Raw genomic sequence first — 19,302 nt, forward strand, 5'->3', positions numbered from 1 at the left:
TCTTAATTTTGCTTGAATCCCCAGACCCCACTACAGGAGGTTAGGTCCACTGTGTTTACATGCTTATTTATACAATATGTGTGCTTATGCTAACATAAGACAAAAGTTTGTTCCGTGTAGTGAGAACGTGCTAGAGGGAGAGGGGCCCCCAAGCCAAAGCTCGCTTAGGGCCCCCAAAAGTCTAGGGCCGGCCCTGTACACTACTCTTTGTCCCACCAACTACACACTATGGTGCTTTATCTAAAGCACACTCATCTTTTATGGTGATCTGTCTGTAGAAAATTCTGCATATAAAGATTATTCAAATCTACACAAATATGTGCAGAAATACAAATATATTACAACACATAATTATAGTTGTGTGAACACAAATGATGCCTGTGTCAAATACAGTGAATGGAAATGAAAACTTTGAGGAAAAATAAATACAGATAATCTTTTTAGAAAAAACAGAGGAGAAAAAAATACTTAGTCTGCATTTTACAACCTCACTGGGTCTGACCTCAGATCCTTTATCAAGATGCAGAAGAAGCATCACCTGTAGCCTGACGGTCAAACAGCTTCAACCGTTAGGCTGCAAATAACTCTTCATCTGACGTCAGTACATGTTTATTTGTTGCTTGGTTCATGTGTGTAGCATTTTTAATGGCAGTGTTTTGAAAATGGCAAACAAGGGAATATGTCAGATTTCTGTGTCTTACTTAGAGAACTGTGAGCAGTGTTTTGCAAAAAAAGTGCCGAGATGAACTGCAAACTGGGTGCAGAGCTGAAAGTGTGTTTCGAGTTTTGGAAATGTTAGCTGAGGTTTTTCTCTTTGAGTGTGAGTTTAAATAATTATGCTTTATGTGAGATGTGTGTGTTTTAGCAACTGAAAAAAACTGGAACTGGACATTTTCTGATCAAAAACATTTTATTAACATCAAAGTATCTCATTTGTTAATCGATTTTGGAAAAAACAATAACATTTAGTCTGTGAAAATACATGTCATTATAAATGTATCTTCTTTTTTCCAGAGCAGGGAGAATAAAATATCTACAATGAAAGAAGCTCTGCTGCTTTCTCTCTTAAGACTCAGGCATTCAAAGAGAAATCACTCAATATAAATGCATCAATGGAAATATTCAACAAATATTTAGAGCAAACTTTACATTTTCATGCAGAGAAATATGAGTTGAGGTGAACAGAAATCCTCCTGAGCAGTGACAGCCTCCATGGCTACACAGACACAGGAAGGAGCGCCGCCTGAAGAAACTCCAACATCTACAGAACAACTCATGAGAAGATGTTAAAGCACATCCCATAATGTTTGATTGACAGCTGATCTCTGTGCAGTGAAGACATGAACAATCAGCTCTCAGCAACAATGATGGACACACAATGAGTTTAAGAAGTAGAAGAGTTCCTCAAATGACTTCAGGCTATTTCAGTTTACAGAACTCAGCTGTGGTTCCATGAGGATGATAAAACCAAACTCCAGCATGTAGCGGCTGAGTGAATGTGGTCTGCACTCTGTGGAGGAGAGTCATGGTTTCAGAGACGCTGTAGAAGGACAGAATACCTGCTCTGTGATCCAGGTACACTCCTACTCTGGAGGACGGAGGACCTGACACAGGAGTTTTGATACGGTTGTAACGAAATGAATAACTGTTTTGGTCACAATTTAAGGTCCAAGATTTGTCATTGCATCCAAATAAACATTCATCCCTCCACCCTGCTCTGGTGATATTCTTGTATGCGACTGCTACACGAACTCCTCCCCCTCTCCACTCCACCTCCCAATAACAACGTCCAGTCAGACTCTCTCTACTCAGGACCTGAGGATAAACAGTGAATCTGTCTGGGTGACTAGAATAAGACTGTTTTTGTTTCATGATGGTTGCTTTTCTGCTCCCCTCAGATAATACCAGCAGTGTGTTTGCTGTGTTTGGATCCAGAGTGACTTCCTGTGAATATGTTAAGAACCCAGCTCTGGTGGTGGGCTCTGCTGCTGACAGTAAAACATCCACTTCAGTCGGTGAGACGTTGGTCCATTCCTCTCTCAGGACGTCCTGTAGTTTGTCTCTGACTGCTGACAGGGCCGCCTTCACATCCTCAAAGTATCTCAGAGGACGGATGTTGATGCTGGAGGAGTGTGTAGGTTCACTGAGGGCTGGCAGTGAGGAGGGGTAGCTGAGCAGAAACTGGTTGTGGTCCTCTGTGTGAGACAGCAGCTTCAGCTCAGCGTCTCTCCTCTTCAGCTCAGAGATCTCCTGCTCCAGATTCTCCTGGAGCTCTCTGACTCGACTCACTTCTCTCTTCTGCTGGGATCTGAGCTGCTGCTTCACATCAGAGCTTCTTTCCCCCATGAGACGGATCAGCTCAGTGAACATCTCCTCACTGTCCTCCACTGCTTTATCAGCAGAGCCATTGACGGCCTCCACCTCCTGCTGAAGCAGCTTCACCTCCTTCTCTCCGTCCTGGATTCTCTGCTGGATGTTCTGTCGACTCCCCTCCAGCTCTCTCTGCCTCTCAGTCCTCTCTGCTGCAGCTGACACCGTGTCGTGGCCTTTGTGTTCGTCCACAGAGCAGAGATAACAGATACACTGCTGATCAGTGCGGCAGAACATCTTCTTCACCTCGTTGTGACGAGAGCAGATGTTCTCCTGGAGCTTCTTGGAGGGCTCCACCAGCTTGTGTTTTTTAAAGACAGGTAATTCATAATGAGGCTGGAGGTGTTGGTCACAATAAGAGGCCAGACACACGAGGCAGGACTTACAGGCTCTCAGTTTCCTCCCAGTGCAGACATCACAAGCCACATCTCCAGCTCCAGCATAGCAGAGATCAGCAGGAGCAGGTGGGGGTCCAGTCTTCTTCAGCTCCTCCACTAAAGCTGCTAACATGGTGTTTTTCAGCAGGACAGGCCTCGGTGTGAAGCTCTGCCTGCACTGAGGGCAGCTGTGGATCTCCTTTTCATCCTCTCCGTCCCAGAAGCCTTTAATACAATTCATGCAGTAGCTGTGTCCACAGGAAGTCGTCACCGGATCCTTCAGTAGATCCAGACAGATCGGACAAGATAAGATTTCCCGGTCCAGCTGAACTCCTTTCTGCGCCATTTCAGCTCTCAGTGGGAGCGAGTGTGTGAGTTTCACTTCCTGAGAACTGAAACTATGAGCTATGATCTGAACAACATGTGTGTGGGCGGTGAATTTGGCCTATCAGCTCTTGTACTTTACGTTTTGGTTACACCCATCCTCCGCAGTGTGGATCTAAAGGGGAGGAACCAGGACATACAGAGTGGAGCTGGCTGTGTCTGAGAGCAGGAAGAAGAGGGAGGGCTCATCAATCTCTGACTCATTCCAGGAGGAGGAGCAGACACTCTGAACTGTTTCCTCATTCACAAACAGAGCCTCGCTTACAACCTGCTCTTCATTTGAAAACAGTCTTCAACTGAAAAATATCTCCTGTCCCCTCAGACTTTTGTAGCAGACAGCTCCGAACTATTAGTAAAGGTAGCACGTTACAGTTTCAGTTGCTAAGACACACACATCTCACATAAAGCATAATTATTTAAACTCTCACTCAAAGAGCAAAACCTCAGCTCAAATCTCCAAAACTCTAAACACACTTTCAGCTCTGCACCAAGTTTGCAGTTCAACTTGGCACTTTGTGCAAAACACTGCACACAGTTCTAGTAAGACACAGACATCTGACATATTCACTTGTTTGCCATTTTCAAAACACTGCCATTAAAAATGCTACACACATGAACCAACTAACAAATACACATGCCACATGACCGTAAACACCAAACTGCTTTATTGTTGACTCAGCAATCAGGATGTAAGCACTAGAAAAAGGCTTCATGTGAGAAATGTATAAAAACAACAATGGATATATGGACAGCAGCAAGAGGAAGAGGGAGGATGAACTGAAGTCAGTTGAAGAGATATTTGCATCATAACGGTTGAAGCTGTGTGACCGTCAGGCTATAGGTCAGGGGTGTCCAAATGTTTATCACCGAAGGCCACATACAGAAAAATATACGATGGGATGGCCCACTCACTAGAGGTATATTACCTCATAAGTTCTGTTCAAAGTTAGCAAACTCCATCAAATGTTGGTAAATTATTCTTGTGAGTGTTGGCAGCTCATCCCTTAAAACAGAAACCTCAGATTGATTATAATAAGGAGAAATAGGAAGGGTGTATTTCAAGCTTGTTATGTAAATAAGTTATTGGGATTTTTATCTTATCAACTAAGATATGTTAAAAAATGCTTCCAACTTTAATTGACTGAATTTATTTCAAAAGTGTTCTTATTAACACATGAATACTATACTGTGTAATGTATTTTTACATTTATATTTAAAAAGTAAAATATAAGACAAGCACAAGTTTCATTTGTGGACCGTATTCCATTGTACTTTTTTAATTTGCTGAGGGCCGATTCAAAATGGTCTGCGGGCCGCATTTGGCTCCCGGGCCGTAGTTTGGACACCCCATGCTTCTTCTGCAGGTTGATGAGGGGCTGTAGCCAGACCCAGATAGGTGGTGAAGTGCAGACTAAGCACTCTTCTTTCCTCTTTTTTTTGGTAAAAATATTTTTGTATTTCTTTTTCCTCAAAGTTTTCCGTTCAATTTACTGTATTTGACCCAGGCATAATTTGTGTTTACACAACTATAACTATGTATGGTGCATGCATATTGCACCTTTTCTCTTTTGAAGACAACTAAAAATATAACAAAAGTATATTTGTGTTAATCTGCACATATTTTTGTAGACTTGATCAATCTTTATATGCAAAATCTCAACATACAGAACACCATACTTTTCAATAAGTGGTAGGGAAACAATTGGCCAGCCATTTCAAAAAGTTGTGGGGACATGTCCCCAGCGTCCCCAGCGCAGATTACGCTCATGGTGACAACCTGTTTAATAAACAACAACATGCAGTTCGTCAGTCCGTCCATCCCGTGGCGCTGTGAAATAAAGTGAGTCAGCGCCAGGGGTTCAGAAGGAGAGACGCTGCACTCTGATTGGAGGAAGTGACCAGGAAGTGATACATCAACAAAGAAAGATGGCTGAAGTGATAGAGCTCCAGAAACTTAAGGTACGTACTGAGAATAAATATGTAATTATTAAAAACATTGAGTGCTTTTCTTAGTTAGTAATATGTTGTAACAATCTTTAGTTGTAATTCCAGAGAAGAAGGATACGGATAAATAGGATTTTTGAAGTATAAAATGTGCCCGGCTAACAACCGGCGTGTTGTTCATTCAGCTGCGGAGCTAGCCGAGCAAACCGCTCCGAGACACGCTACAAACACACCGTTGACAACAATAAGCTGTTGGGAACTAGTTTATATTAACACAAAGCGTTGTGGTATTTATTTAGAAACAGAAATGTATCTCCTGCGGTTGGACGTAAAGTGTCCCGCCATCTCGGCCCAATTAAATTCGCAACATCATGTTTGACCTCCCACGGTCATAATTCATGTTAGCCAAACATTAGCCGGCAAATTAAATTACTACTGTTCTGGGATGCTGTTTCAAAAGCTCTCTGAAAAACGATATACTGAAAAGCTAAGTCCTTAAAATGCTCACACAGAAAATATCATTGAACATTTCATGTTTAAATCATGCCAACAAATACCGTAGTATCCGCTTCGCAAATGTGAGTATTGTGAGTTTTTCTTTGTCCACTCAGGTTTTACAGGGAGTTCCTCTTGGTGTGTTGGACTGTTTATCCCACAAAACAACTTCAAATTGTCCCGCTGTATTTATAATGGCACACATGATTGATTATAGAAATAATAGCCGCATTAAATTAAAGGAAAAATGTTTACTGCGTGGTCCTTGACCAAATCAATTCTTATTCGAATAACATTCATGGAATTGTGTCTACTGAATTGACTTTGTTGTGATCTTGTCTTATAAACACTTGTGTTTAGAGTAAACCTCTATTAACTACACACTTTTTTCCCATTTGGGAGTATCTCCATGTGGATAATGTTGGAAGGAAAGTGAACAGGCTTTCAATCTTTTGGTCAAATCACTTTAATTTCAACAAGTCAATTGTTTTAATATTTTCAAGACACTTTGAGTAGGCTACCACCCAGCTCGTTAAAGGAAAGGAAAACAACTTCAAACAGATGTGTTTGGTCAAATAAAGGTATTTATTAACAAGGAGCTTAGATATTTAATGCAAACTAAACTACATGTTCTGTGGGAGTGAAATCAGGTTTTATAACCGCTTGGCACAGTTCTCTGAAGCTACCTTAAAACTAGATTTACAAAGCAATACAACACAAATAACCATTATCAGCTCAGAAATTATAACAACAGGTAAATTGAAAATCGATGGCAGCATCGCAATTTTCAAAAGAGCCAAGCTGTTCCAAGTCCCCAAATGAGTCGGGCTAGATAGCTCTGTGACCAGACAGGGAGGAGATGGGCAGTCTCATGCAGGCAACTACATCTCTTTATCGGCACACAATCAAATGAAAGTGCTGTTCCTCTTGTTGTCTCAGCTTGCTGAACTGAGGCAGGAGTGTGAGGCCAGAGGTCTGGACACCAAGGGAAACAAAGGAGAGCTCATCGCCCGACTGCAGGCGTACCTGGAGGAGCACGGTGAGACGACAGACTTCACACTTAGACATGGTATTTATACTTGGTTAACTTGGTGGATGGAGTGAAATCTGAAACGCATGGACTTGATTTTTTTTTTTTGAATTTGCCTGCCTACATTTTTGATTTAAGATGGTGGTATCTCTTTTCTATTCCGAACAATATCACGGATATCTCTTAACTGTCTTTTGTTCCTGCTCTCTGCTGGTTCTAAACGTCTCCTTCCCTTAATCCCAACAGAGGAAGATGTTGATGTCGATGATGTGCTGGCAGAGGACACGGAGGTAACGTGATGGCTGATGTTTTCACGCATCCTTTAAAATCTGATCCATTTTGTGAAGTCGTTGTAAACGTTTACATTTCTTCTTTTTAGGAATTCACTAAGGTCGATGGTGTTGATGGTGCCGACGATTTGAAAAGCGAGAAGGAGCCTGCTGAGGAAGAGACGTATGTTATTTTTGTATTTAGTTCAATACAGAAAAAATAAACCTTTTTGTATTAGAATTATTTCATGCAACGTACTTTTCTTTTTTTCCTGAACCCTACTTTGTGTGTGATTAAGGGCATCAAACACATATCACATACCCCCAATGTGTTGCTGGAGTTTTGACCTTGAAATATATTTTAAGCTTCAACAACCAGAAACCCTCACTCTGCTTCTAAGTGAATAATGGGGACACCAATTTTTGAAATTGATCTGCTGTGAAGTGAAAACGCTGCGTCCACCTTAAACTGAGTTGAAGGCAGTTTGAAGGCACTTTAAACAACAGTCTTCCACCTTGAATTGAAGGTGTTTAAATGTAATGTTATGCCCAAAATGCATACATCTAATTGACATTAATTCATTTCGGGTATTATTAGTTATCAGGGTTTGTATTTAAATGTCTGACATAGTTAGCCCCATACTCATAAACACAGGTTTAAAACGAGTCTTTAGTTATCACCACTAATCCGTGTTTGGTCCTCTAACTTCTTTGTGTCACTTCTTTCAGAGCTGAAGATAAGAAGGTGGTGAAAATCGTTCCTCCATCATCTACTGGTGAAGTACGTATGACGAGCCTTTAATCTACACATCTTAATACAGACGTTAATGGATCATGTGGGAGTGATATCTGATCTTTAAAGACCAAGATCATCTATCCACGGTAGCTTTCAGCAAATATTGATCAGCAGAAGCAGCAGCAGCTTTTGTTCTGATTCAAACACTTCCCTTTTGTTGAGCAGAGACTACAGAAGAGAGCTGAACGCTTCAACCTGCCGGCCACAGCTGAAAGCAAAAAGGCCATCCGTGCAGCAAGGTAGGACGGGATACTTCCGGCTTTTACTATTTTATTTCTGTGATTTGGCCGTTATTCTTACGGGTAATAATAACAATGGTCCGTCCTTCTTGAGATTAGAGGGGATGTAACGGAGGGTATTTCTCAATGTTGAGTACGCTTGCTTGGTAGCACATGTCTTCCGAGTCACTTGCTTCAGTAGCGAGGCAAGAATACTTCCTGGCATTCAGAAAACGAAGAGTGGAACAGGCAAGTAAGTGTGCAGGTGTGCGTCATATGAGAGGCCCCGTCACAGATTTGGGGGAATTCGTCCATGCGCAAAGCATTGTGGGGATTTTAAGACCGGAGTCTACACATGTGCAGCCTCAACATTTCTCCAAACGAAGTATGCCGGGCTCGGTAGAATTCCAAGTATGCTGGACATTGGAACAGTCCTTCGGAGGCACTCGATGACGTAGTATGCTTGAAATAGTGGCTCTGGAGCAGCTTTCCTCGACATTGAGAAACACCCAGTTACTAAAAACTCCAAGGTTAACAAAATGTACTTTAAACAGAAAACGCATATGAGCAGTTAGGGTGTTAAAAATAAATACATACAAAAAACTGAAACGGAGCATTCGTGGGGCCTATCTGGCATGCGCTCAGTAAATGCCCCATGCACTCTATTTGTTTTTAAATAACTTCATGTCTTATTTGGGAATGTTTTCATGTTCTGCACGGCACCCTTTTTAAAAGTCAGCTCATATCACTCCGGGAAGCTTAGTACATAATACTTGAAGTGTGACCCTGTACACTTCAAAATAAAAGTCTTTGCCCTCCACAAACTGCGGGTATTAGTCCACGGGATTTAAACTAGTAAATGTATTTAGCAATGTTGAAACAATGATGCTCCTTTTTGTTTAGGTTTGGTGAAACCACAGAGAAGTCCGCTCCAGCTCCCACCGCAGGTTAGTCTTTTCCTCAACTGAATTTCTATCTTCTCAAGGAACCAAAACAAAAAAGATGTGTCGTTGAGGCCTCGTGAAGGTTTTGTCATTTCACATTTTAACTTTTGAAGCTTCTGTTGGGGTATTTTCTTATACCGTTTCCCACAACTGTATTTCCTTGTGTTCCAAGCAGGCGGTGTTGCGGCCGCTAAAGCTCCTGTAAGTGTTGCATAATTTACCCGACACATCTTTTGAATTCCTCTGCTCAACGACACGATGTTGATTAAAACCTTTCTGATGTCTCATGAAGGTGAACGTTGATCAGCTGAAGAAGAGAGCAGAACGATTTGGCATGAACGTCTCCTCCGTTTCACAAAAGGTGACGACCAGCTTCAATATGATCATGTTTCAACTCTTACATTTAGCATGGAAAGTGATGCTAATTATGTTTGTTTTTTTGTTTTTTTAAGATTGAAGAGGATGAGAAGCTGAAGAAGAGGAAGGAGCGGTTCGGGGTCACAGCAGCTTCAACAGGTGCAGTTGCTACAGTGGCTGCAGTCGCTACAGCCGCTTCACCCGCTTCACCCGAAGTAGAGGTAGGTCTGATTAGCGTGTTACTGGTTAGACAGGATATGTTCCTACAATGCAACAAGTTAAACAAGAAATAGATATTGTGTATTAATGTTCTTTCTCTTTTCCTACAGGCAAAGAAAATGAAGCGTGCGGAAAGATTTGGGATTGTGTGAAAAACATTTTAGAGCCTGTGTTTTTTTGTAAAGCATTTTCATTACTGCACAACCGAGATCCCGAAAGACAACAAATGACTCCGATAGGACTCCTGTCAATCAAAAGTATAATTAGATGCAAAGCTAGATGGATGGGTTAGATCCTGTAAAACAAACAAGAAAATAATCTCAAACAACCGAATTAAATCTACTTCCTTTTCATTTATCTTTCTATTCAATTTGAGAGGTGTTTATAAACGGCAAAGGCATCATCAGTTTCTTTCTATTAACATCGATGTTCACGCGTCACTGTTTTTTCAAAGCAGCATTAAAGTTCATTTACAGTCTTTATCCAGAAACCTGCAGTATCTCCACAGTCAAATCCTTCCAGCTGTTTAGCAGAAATAATTGAATCTCTAAATCTCAGGAAATATGTGCTGTTCAATCTTAAATCAGAATGGGGCACTCGTCATCCACCAGAAAGGTCCCGAATCAAATGAGGAAGTGGAGGCAAAACAAAAATGCATTTATTGGAAGAACAGGAAGCGTGAAGGCCACTTGAGTGTTGACTAAGCATCATAAAGACCAGTGAGGCTCTAACTGATTGGATAGATACAAATAGGAACTCAATCTGTGTCACATCCTAGATTAAGCAGGAACTAAAAGCAAACTAGTATCTTAATACACTTATACATACCACACGTAAATACAGAACTATGATTTTTCTGTCTGTTAAGTGCTTTAACTCACTCATTTGTCTGTACCTGTGTATTTAATTGTACTTTTGATTTATCAGACAGCCTATTGTTTTTTTCTGTGTTTTATCTTTGGGATTCCATTGGTACACTGCTTCAGTTATCTGTCCATTTTATAACATTTTGTGATTTAAAATAAATTGTTTTCAACTTTTGGATATCTGCTTCTTTTGACTCTTGGTTGTTGTTTTGGTAAAAAAATACTTATTTATTGTATCTGTGTATATCTTTATTCTATCCACAGTTTGCCATAGAAAGTCACAGACTGGACTTGATAAGTGACAGAAGATACAAATAATTAAAAGCATAAGTAATGCTTAAAGTAGTTAGTTAATAACTTGGATACATAGATAATATGCCCGACCAAAAGGGTTTACAAAACAGCATTATTTTTGGAAAAAGAAGCCGGAGTAGCAACGTAAATTACAAATAATGTATCCAGATTCTTAACCAAGTTTTAGAGGTTGCAAACTTCGATTTTTATTTCTATTCATATAGTTATATAACTAACTGTTAGGATACAACCGAAGAAAACGTGATTCATTCTCAACGTATCGTAACTGTTTTCACTGGACACACTACTGTCACTAGACATTAATTTGAGTAGCTTACTTTGCAATTGAATGTATTAGTTTTATACAGAATGGAAACTATTTTAGAGTGGTGTCATTACATGTCATTTGTTAGACGCTTTTATCCAAAGCGACTGACATACATTCAATACTGTGGACAATCCCCACAGGAGCAATTTGGGGTGAAGTGTTTTCCCCAGGGACACAACGACATGCTGAATGCAGTGGGAGTTGAACTTGCTATCCCCTGATTCGAAGTCCTGCACACTATCCACTGAGCCCCAGCCTCCTTGGTGTTATTCAGTAACTAAGTACATTTAATAGTACTGTATTTAAGTACATTTTTTTAGATACTTGTACTTTACTTAAGTATTTCCATTTTATGCTACTTTGTACTTCAACTACGTACCTTTACTTACTTTGAAGATTTTTGATTTTTTTTTTACGTGAAATATAATCAACTCTTAAATCAGACTTTAGTTCCACCTTGAGCAAAATCACAAGCTACCCTGCAGTATACAAAGTCATTAAAACTAGCTTGACCTTTACCGGCTTTGATAACACTTGTAATGCATCAATAATAATAATCAGAACATTTAATATATATTATTCTGAGATTGGCCAATCTGCATAATGAGTGCTTTTGGTACTTCAAGTTTAATTTGATGCTAATACTTGTTCTACTTTTACTTGAGTAACATTTGAATGCAGAACTTTTACTTGTAACAGAGTATTCCTACACTCTGGTACTTCTCCCACCGTTGCTATTTTCTGATATATACTAATTTTCACTTTCAGTCCTCACAATGCAAATATATTACACATCTAGATTAACTTAATAATTGTTTACACTCAGGGTGACTATTTGTTCCATCCAAAAGGAAGAAACTTGAGTTTGTCTTGCATGTGCAGAAGAGCTGACTTTTAATATATATTGTTGCCAAAGAATAGAAAAATAATTTTGCATACTACACATAACATACAAAGGTTTTCCATTCACAGGTTCTCATTAACGTTTCAATGTGGTGTTTTATCCCCCCCTGCTGGTCACTGGCAGAGCTGCACTGACCTTACTACCCTGGCTGTGACGTATGTTCCTGTGACGCGCAGAAATTTTAAACTATCGTCCTTCTCAGTGATGGCGGCTTCGTTTGGTTCTCTCCCTGCAAGCTGTAACAACAAATGGTACTACACCCGGGAACAGATCGACAACAACCCGTCTAAGCGAGCTGGACTTGATCCGGACAAGGAGCTGTCCTACAGACAACAGGCAGCCAATCTGCTGCAGGACATGGGACAGCGGCTCAATGTGTATCTTTTGTCGGAGGAACGATTTGCGTTCACTTTAGCTTGTTGGTTAGCATCATTAGCTTGTTGGCTAGCGAACTTTAGCTTCCTATGAAGCCGGTTCAGCGGAGAGCATGGCTGCTACTTGTTGTTGTGTCTAGTTCGAAGGTTTTTTAGTTTGTTTGTAGGTTTTACATCAGTTTCAAGCGGTGGTTTGTGGCTTTACAACATTAACGTTAGCTTACAAGCGTTATCTAAGAGCGGCGTAGTTTGCTAAACCACGAAGGCCTGTGTGGTCGGCGGGCCTTCGGGACGTTAGCTTTAGCTTTACCTCTGACTGTGAATGCTAGTAAAGAACATGTGTAGCTAAAATGGGTAAACAAGGTTAACACACATGATTTTTTAGTGTATTAATGTGTATACTTCAGATTCGACCACTTCCTTTGCAAAAACAATCATTCTCGGCTAACATGTGAAGCTAGCTGTTGCTCTGCCACTGGTGTGTTATTGAGTTTTAAAAGTCATTAGCAGTATTAAAGCTCATTCACTTGTGTTATTTTACATTTAGACCCATGACCCAGGTTCTATTTCCGATGTACATATAGAAATTCTGCTAAGTGTTTGGTGTATTTATTAATACACTTATGTAAGTTTTGATCTGTTAGTGAGATTTAGTATGTATTGCATGAAATTGTGTAACTGCATTAGTTGAACTAGTGTTTGTTTTGACCTACCAAGGGACTTGAGAAATAGTCCAGTACCTACATCTGGTACAATGCATGTCTTTTCCTAATGTGTAATTTGATGTTGTCGTTAAGGACCCCTTAACTAGACCTAATGCCGGTGTTGTGATGTATTTGAACTCTTTGCTACATTATTCCTCAACTCCTATTTATCAGGTCCCAACTTACAATTAATACAGCCATTGTGTACATGCATCGATTCTACATGGTCCAGTCTTTCACCAGATTTCACAGAAATGTAAGTATTTGTTGTCTCTTTAAGCTCAGACACAGTGGCGAGTTAGTTCCTGTGTTGAACTTATTTTTGTTTTACCCTCATCAGGTTATTTCTCCAGCCGCACTCTTCCTCGCTGCAAAGGTTGAGGAGCAGCCCCGGAAGTTGGAACATGTTATCAAGGTTGCCCATGCATGCCTCAATCCTCAGGACCCTTCACCAGATGTACGCAGTGATGTAAGTATGGGGCTTTGGTCAACATCGCCAGCAGTTGTGCTCTATCTCCTCCTAAGATTACCCGATGTGGTAGAGATTTAATCTCCGCATTATTAAATCTTAAAGGTCCCATGTCATGGCCATTTCCACTGATCATAATTCCATTGTTGAGGTCTACTAGAGTAGATTTATATTCTGCAATTTTCCAAAATCGCATTGGTTTCTCATACAGCATCTCTGTATAGTATGTGTATTCACTCTCTGTCCTAAACGGCTTGTTGGAGCTCCTGCCCCCCCCCCCCCCCCCCTTATGAGCCCAGTGGCTGTCTGTAAGACAGCGAAACCCAGCCCGAACACACACACCCGCAGCCTGGCTGGGAGTTTGTGTGTGTGCTCACACACCGACTCACAGCCTCGCCGCGTCCCGCCGTCTCAGGGAGGAGAAATCGGCGGAGCTGCAGCTGAGAAAAGATTGAGTGTGTGAGAAAGTCCGTGGATTGGTCAATTTGGACCAATCCACGGACGTAACGGCTCCACGGATTGGGTCCATTTGGGTATGGGCACGTCACAGTACCCAGGAAGTAAACAATGGAAATAGAGAAACCTCCAACGAGGCGTTCTGGGGCAGCACAGACAGGTCTTTTCTTTGTTAGAGTTTTACTCGCTACAGGGTGTACTTTGAGGGTTTGTGACTCTGCAAACTGTTTACATGCAGAAAAACCTTCATAACACACAAGGGGACGGGTGATAACCAGAAAAGCATGACATGGGACCTTTAAGGGGAAATGTATCAGTAGAATTTGTGAAGATATTTTTGCAGTTTTGTGTTTTAGCGATTTTTGTGTTTGTTCAGAAGCAATGATTTGGCTGTAATGCTTCCTTGCGCTACCACTTTCAGTTTAATCGAAGAGAGAATCGTCTTTGTTCTCCTAGAAAATGTTTTAATAGCAGCTTTGATGCAGGTGCTCTTTTATGGGACTTATTTCTGGCAATTACTTAACAACTGAAGTTCAGCTTTTTCTTCTTTTTTAAAATTGCATTTAAACTGTGTACAAATACTTTGTGTGAGGGTGTTTGTGGTTTAAGCTTCCTCATGTGTTGTTCCTTCTTGACACATGGGTCACCTGTACTGCTCAGTGTGTAGCTTCTAATTGTCTCACCACTTATCTGTGAGGCTTCTTCAGCTCTATATGAAAGGTGGTTTAAATGTGTTTGGATGAAGGCCTCCTAGTGAGTAACGTGCCTGTCCTCTCAACTTCAGGCCTACCTGCAACAAGCCCAAGACCTGGTCATTCTTGAGAGCATAATACTCCAGACCTTGGGTAAGTTGGGATGGAAGAAACTGGGCCCTTTAAATTTCCCTCTAGAAACACATGTGATTTAAAAAAAATACTGCTAACCTGTTTTACTTTGTCCACAGAAAGCCCATATACGGTTAGCAGCACAGGAAAGAGACATTCAGGCTTCATATTAACAGCACTTTCTCACTGTTGCATTGCAGTGATGACGCTTTTGTTTCTAATATGTCCATAACTTTTAACATTTCCACTCTCCCCTTTTTTCTTTTATCTACATATTTTTAAACCATTTCTTTAAGAACTATGTTGATTCATCATAAACAGAATCACTCCGGTCACATTTTCCATTATTGTAGGCAGTTGAAGCAGATAAAAGTGCTTTTAATAAAACACCAAATTGTGTTTTTAACTTTTTAAACCAGATTCAGGGTCATCAAACAAAGCGAGCGTTTTAATAATTGTACCGGCATGCCTTTAATATTTTTCACACTCATCTGTTGTTTTCACATCGTCTAGGAAGTTATTGGAAGAGCCCATGCAAAGTGATATTCCACGTTATTCTCCACAACACATAGTTTTGAATAACAGCATTCATTTTCTGGTTTTCAGGGAGAAATCTGTGTGGTGCAAATGTTAGTTTGACTTTTGCATTTCATTTATCGAGTCTCTTTTTGTCCTTTTTTTTTTATTACAGCTTTTGAAATCACCATTGATCATCCACATACTCATGTTGTCAAGTGCACTCAGCTTGTTAGAGGTGAGCATTAACTCTTCAATTTAGAGAATTTCATTTGTATATTTCACTATCGTTGTGTGTTTGCACGCTGGATCACTATCGCAGGTTTTAAGTGTGTTTTTTTGTTCTCTTGTTGTTCCAGCGAGTAAGGATCTGGCTCAAACATCCTACTTTATGGCCACAAACAGGTATATTCACAGTTCACTGCTGACATCTTTTCTCATTGTGTATACCACCGCTTTACTTGTGTATAATCCTCTAACTCGACATGTCTATTCTCTCTCTTCTCCTGTTTCTGTTTTGTATTGCCTTCTGGGATGTATCCTGCCACGTAGTCTCCACTTGACCACGTTCTGCCTGCAGTACAGTCCGCCGGTCGTGGCCTGCGTGTGCATCCACCTCGCCTGCAAATGGTCCAACTGGGAGATCCCCGTGTCTACAGACGGCAAACACTGGTGGGAGTATGTCGATCCCACAGTTACCCTTGAGCTGCTGGATGGTACGTGCTGTTTATGACCCCGAAACTCCCTTTATTTTGAATGTGCCTGGAAAGCAGTTACAGGTCAGTCTGAACTTTAACATTTCTCCAGCTGATCTTGTTTTTGTATCTTCTTTCAGAGCTCACACACGAGTTCCTGCAGATTCTTGAGAAAACACCCAGCCGGTTGAAAAGGATTCGCAACTGGAAGGTACACATTTATTTCTCATTTGCAACCAAAGGAGTAAAGCCAAGACATCTTGCATTGTACACACATTTACTGTTCTCTGACCTCTCTGTCATTCTGTATTGGCTACCAGGCTGGAGGCTCAACGCCAAAAGCCAAGCCCAAAGTCCAGGAGGAGGGTGACCAGAGGGACACCATGATGAGCATGATCTCCATGGCCTCATCAGAGAGCACCGTGGCGGGCTTGATGAGTCTCTCGGCTCCCCCTGACGCCTCGTCTTCCTCGTCTGCCGGTGACAAGGACAGGGGGGACGCCGGCAGCGCCGCCACGTGGAGTGGAAAAGGTCAGCCTGCGTCCGAGCTCAACAACGAGGTGCATGTTCCCGCTAAGGTGTCGCTGAGTGAATACCGGGCCAAGAATGCAGACGTCCTTGCCGCCCAAAAGAGGAAGCTGGAGAACATGGAGGCCAGCGTGAAGAGGGACTATGCCAACGCTGCTCAGGCTCTCATCGGACAGCAGCAGAGGAAGGATAAGCAGCATCATCACCAGCAGTCCAGCTCCTCTTCCTCGGACAACCCTTCGCCCATTATCCTGAAAATCCCCCTGGAGAAGGAGAGGCACGAGAGGTCGTCTCTGAAAATGCGCTTCCCCTTAGCCGGGGGAGGGGGCGGCGCCAAGGGTCAGGAACAGGACATCAAGGTCAGAATACGAGTGCCTGAGAAGCAGAGGGGGAGTTCAGGAGAGGAGGGCAAGAGCAGAGACAAACACAGGGACCGCTCAAACCACCACCACCATCACCACCACCACCATTCCTCCTCCACCAGTGCCTCTCTGTCCACCTCACACAAACACTCATCGAACTCTAGCGGGGCTGTCGGAGGTAGCAAAAAGGTCCCGAGCGACTCCTCTAGAACAAGCTCCTCGTCTTCTTCGGCGTCTCGTAAGAGGACGCATTCCCAGGAGCCCACAGCAGGCGCTAACCCCGCGTCCAAAGTCAGCAAGTCCACCAGGAACGCTTACCAGATACCGTCCCTGTCTTCCTCCTCCGGGCAAACTCTGGGGCACAACCCTGACATTCTCCCCGCCCTGGGCCTCTCCCACCACCAAGGCAGCTTCTCGAAAGGCGACAAAACGGACACGAACGGGCACAGTGCGGTGGGCGGGCCCCAGTCGAACGAGTACCAAGACACTTTTGAAATGCTAAACTCTCTTCTGAGCGCACAGGGGGTCCAGCCAGCCCAGCCGTCCATGTTTGACTACAGAACCCAGTTTGGGGATTACCGGTTCAGCGGGGGCACCCGAGGAAACGGCAGGCCACCACCCCTCCCCTCAGAACCGCCCCCCCAACTGCCTCCGCTGCCCAAATAACTTCCTGATCAGAAGGCTTATTATGTACATTGTACTTTGACATCTTGTTACGTATGGTATTTTTTTTTTTGTTCAACTCGCCCAGCATTTTGAATCGGTTTCAGTGTGACAGCAGTGAAATGTACTGCCGTGCGTGATACATCATTATTATTTTTTCCACTTCACACAGGGGCAATAATGAAAGGCTTTTAAAGCTTGCAACATGTGAGAAAAAAAGATACAGGAAGGTGTAGATACAATGCTTTCTTTTTAACTCAAATGAAATGTGATGAGGGGACCTGGTATTTTTTTTAGCAACACTGTCATTGTCTTGAAATTATGGGGGAACTAAAAGATGTTAGGTCTCTTTACCGATTGTGTTTTTATAATATTTTATAGTATGTTATTTATTCATTTAATGCTTTTTTAAGAAAAAGAAAAAAACAGTCCCCTTTTCTACCTTTTATTTTGTGAAGGTTTCCCTCTTCTTTTTTTAGGCGGAGGGATATTCCTTCATCAAGACTGTACAGGCTAGTTTGAGAGTGCATGTCTCCAAAGCCATCTTTTCAATATTTTTGTCTTGTTTTTGAAACAGCCATAACCCCCCAAAAAAAGGTGCCCACCCACCCTTGTATTTTATTTTCTTCATTATTTGGCGAAATCTGTACAAAGACTGTAAAATGTTTAAAACAAACCACAAATATTTTTTACATTTATTATGAAAAAACGCAAAAAAATATGTAAATTACTGACGCTTGTTTTTTTTTAGTGTTGCAGTCATTGTTTTAAATGGTTGTAAAATATTCATATATTCAGTTCTCTAATAATTACACTAATGGGCAAAGTTCATACCAAGGATGTACATCTATGGTTTTATCAAAACATATCTACGGTATGGTCACAATGAAGGAATTGCAACAAAGAAATCCCCCTAGAGAAGAAATGTGAGTTTTAAAATCCTATTCTGTCACTTGTTCATCAGTTTCCTCTGGAGGGCGAGTCTTTGTGTGGTTTAATCCAGAGAAACAAATAGGCAGATTCAATACAACATTTTTAGTTGTGTTATCTGCGGAGCCCTGAAACTGTCGGATTTAAGAAAACACTTTTTTCTGCTGGTGCTCACTTTGTAGTGACCATATTGAGCACAATCTACAATAAAAGTTTTCACAATACACTATATCAAAAAGTAATCAAACGCCATTTGTCTGTTTTTTTTTTTTTATAGTCTTTCATTTATGCAGTTTCCTTTTGATAATGTCTGAACTCCAGTGTACGCTTGTCAATTCATGCACGTCTGGTTTGATCACGTTGAAGCTGTCTTTAATTTCATACTTTTAAAACAAAACAAAGTGGATATTAAGCTTCAGATTGTTGTTTATAATCCATGTGTAAGCCATCATTAAACAAAAGTTTGCACGTGTTCTTTAGTTGTGTAAATCAAATGCGTCAATCTGATTATCGACATACCTCCACTACAGGGTCATGAGCATGAAATAAATGAATTATGTGAAAAGTATAGTGGAGGAGGGGCCACTTGTTGGCAAAGATTCGGGTATCATCTGTACATTTAATTCATATTATCTTTGTGATTTTGATTGTATAGTATTACTGCTCTTTATCTGCTCTTTTTAACAGTTTGTAATCCACAATTCATTTGTTTTAGGCAGTCTACGGTAATGCAGTACAACAAATCATCAGCCATACAATTGTAAAATATTTGTGTGCCCTTCATTGTATGAAATATAAGTTTAATATGGTACAGCCCTTTGCTCAGGCAGCAGAGGTTTTATTGGTTTTTCAACTCTTGTAAAAGGGAAACAGTAAATGCACTGAATATTTATCAGTAGGTTTGCCTACAATGCAATTGACAAAGTGTTACATGTATAACAGTTGGACTATTAGATTAGAAGACCTTAAATATATTGCCCTCTGAA

General features: G+C 41.3%; 3 protein-coding genes across 6 annotated transcripts; 2 read left to right on the forward strand and 1 right to left on the reverse strand.

The window, feature by feature from the left end:
• Positions 1-860: 860 nt before the first annotated feature.
• Positions 861-3,543, reverse strand: LOC307038185 (tripartite motif-containing protein 16-like). The gene has a single exon (XM_079679507.1). The coding sequence runs from the start codon at positions 3,091-3,093 to the stop codon at positions 1,420-1,422; it is 1,674 nt and encodes a 557-aa protein (XP_079535633.1). The 5' UTR covers positions 3,094-3,543; the 3' UTR covers positions 861-1,419.
• A 1,388-nt stretch (positions 3,544-4,931) lies between these two features.
• Positions 4,932-10,447, forward strand: sarnp (SAP domain containing ribonucleoprotein). 3 transcript variants are annotated; one of them, XM_079675442.1, is made up of 11 exons: positions 4,932-5,090; positions 6,510-6,639; positions 6,847-6,890; positions 6,980-7,053; positions 7,599-7,650; positions 7,831-7,904; positions 8,787-8,830; positions 9,003-9,028; positions 9,120-9,188; positions 9,280-9,405; positions 9,514-10,447. In XM_079675442.1, the coding sequence occupies exons 1-11, from the start codon at positions 5,058-5,060 to the stop codon at positions 9,553-9,555; spliced, it is 714 nt and encodes a 237-aa protein (XP_079531568.1). In that variant the 5' UTR covers positions 4,932-5,057; the 3' UTR covers positions 9,556-10,447. The 3 variants fall into 3 exon arrangements, with proteins under 3 accessions (XP_079531568.1, XP_079531567.1, XP_079531569.1); XM_079675441.1 differs by having other exon boundaries at positions 4,933-5,090; positions 9,000-9,028; XM_079675443.1 differs by having other exon boundaries at positions 4,933-5,090; positions 6,510-6,609; positions 9,000-9,028.
• Positions 10,448-11,961: 1,514 nt separating this feature from the next.
• On the forward strand, positions 11,962-18,788 carry ccnt1 (cyclin T1). Of its 2 annotated transcripts, none has more exons than XM_079673517.1 (9): positions 11,962-12,172; positions 13,048-13,129; positions 13,214-13,342; positions 14,583-14,643; positions 15,314-15,376; positions 15,498-15,543; positions 15,691-15,854; positions 15,974-16,044; positions 16,154-18,788. In XM_079673517.1, exons 1-9 carry the CDS (start codon positions 12,000-12,002, stop codon positions 17,387-17,389), a joined length of 2,025 nt encoding a protein of 674 aa, XP_079529643.1. In that variant the 5' UTR covers positions 11,962-11,999; the 3' UTR covers positions 17,390-18,788. The 2 variants fall into 2 exon arrangements, with proteins under 2 accessions (XP_079529643.1, XP_079529642.1); XM_079673516.1 differs by having other exon boundaries at positions 15,314-15,375; positions 15,488-15,543.
• The last annotated feature ends 514 nt before the right edge of the window (positions 18,789-19,302 follow it).

Source organism: Notothenia rossii, assembly GCF_949606895.1.
Source record: "Notothenia rossii genome assembly, chromosome: 4".
Lineage (NCBI taxonomy): Eukaryota > Metazoa > Chordata > Actinopteri > Perciformes > Nototheniidae > Notothenia > Notothenia rossii.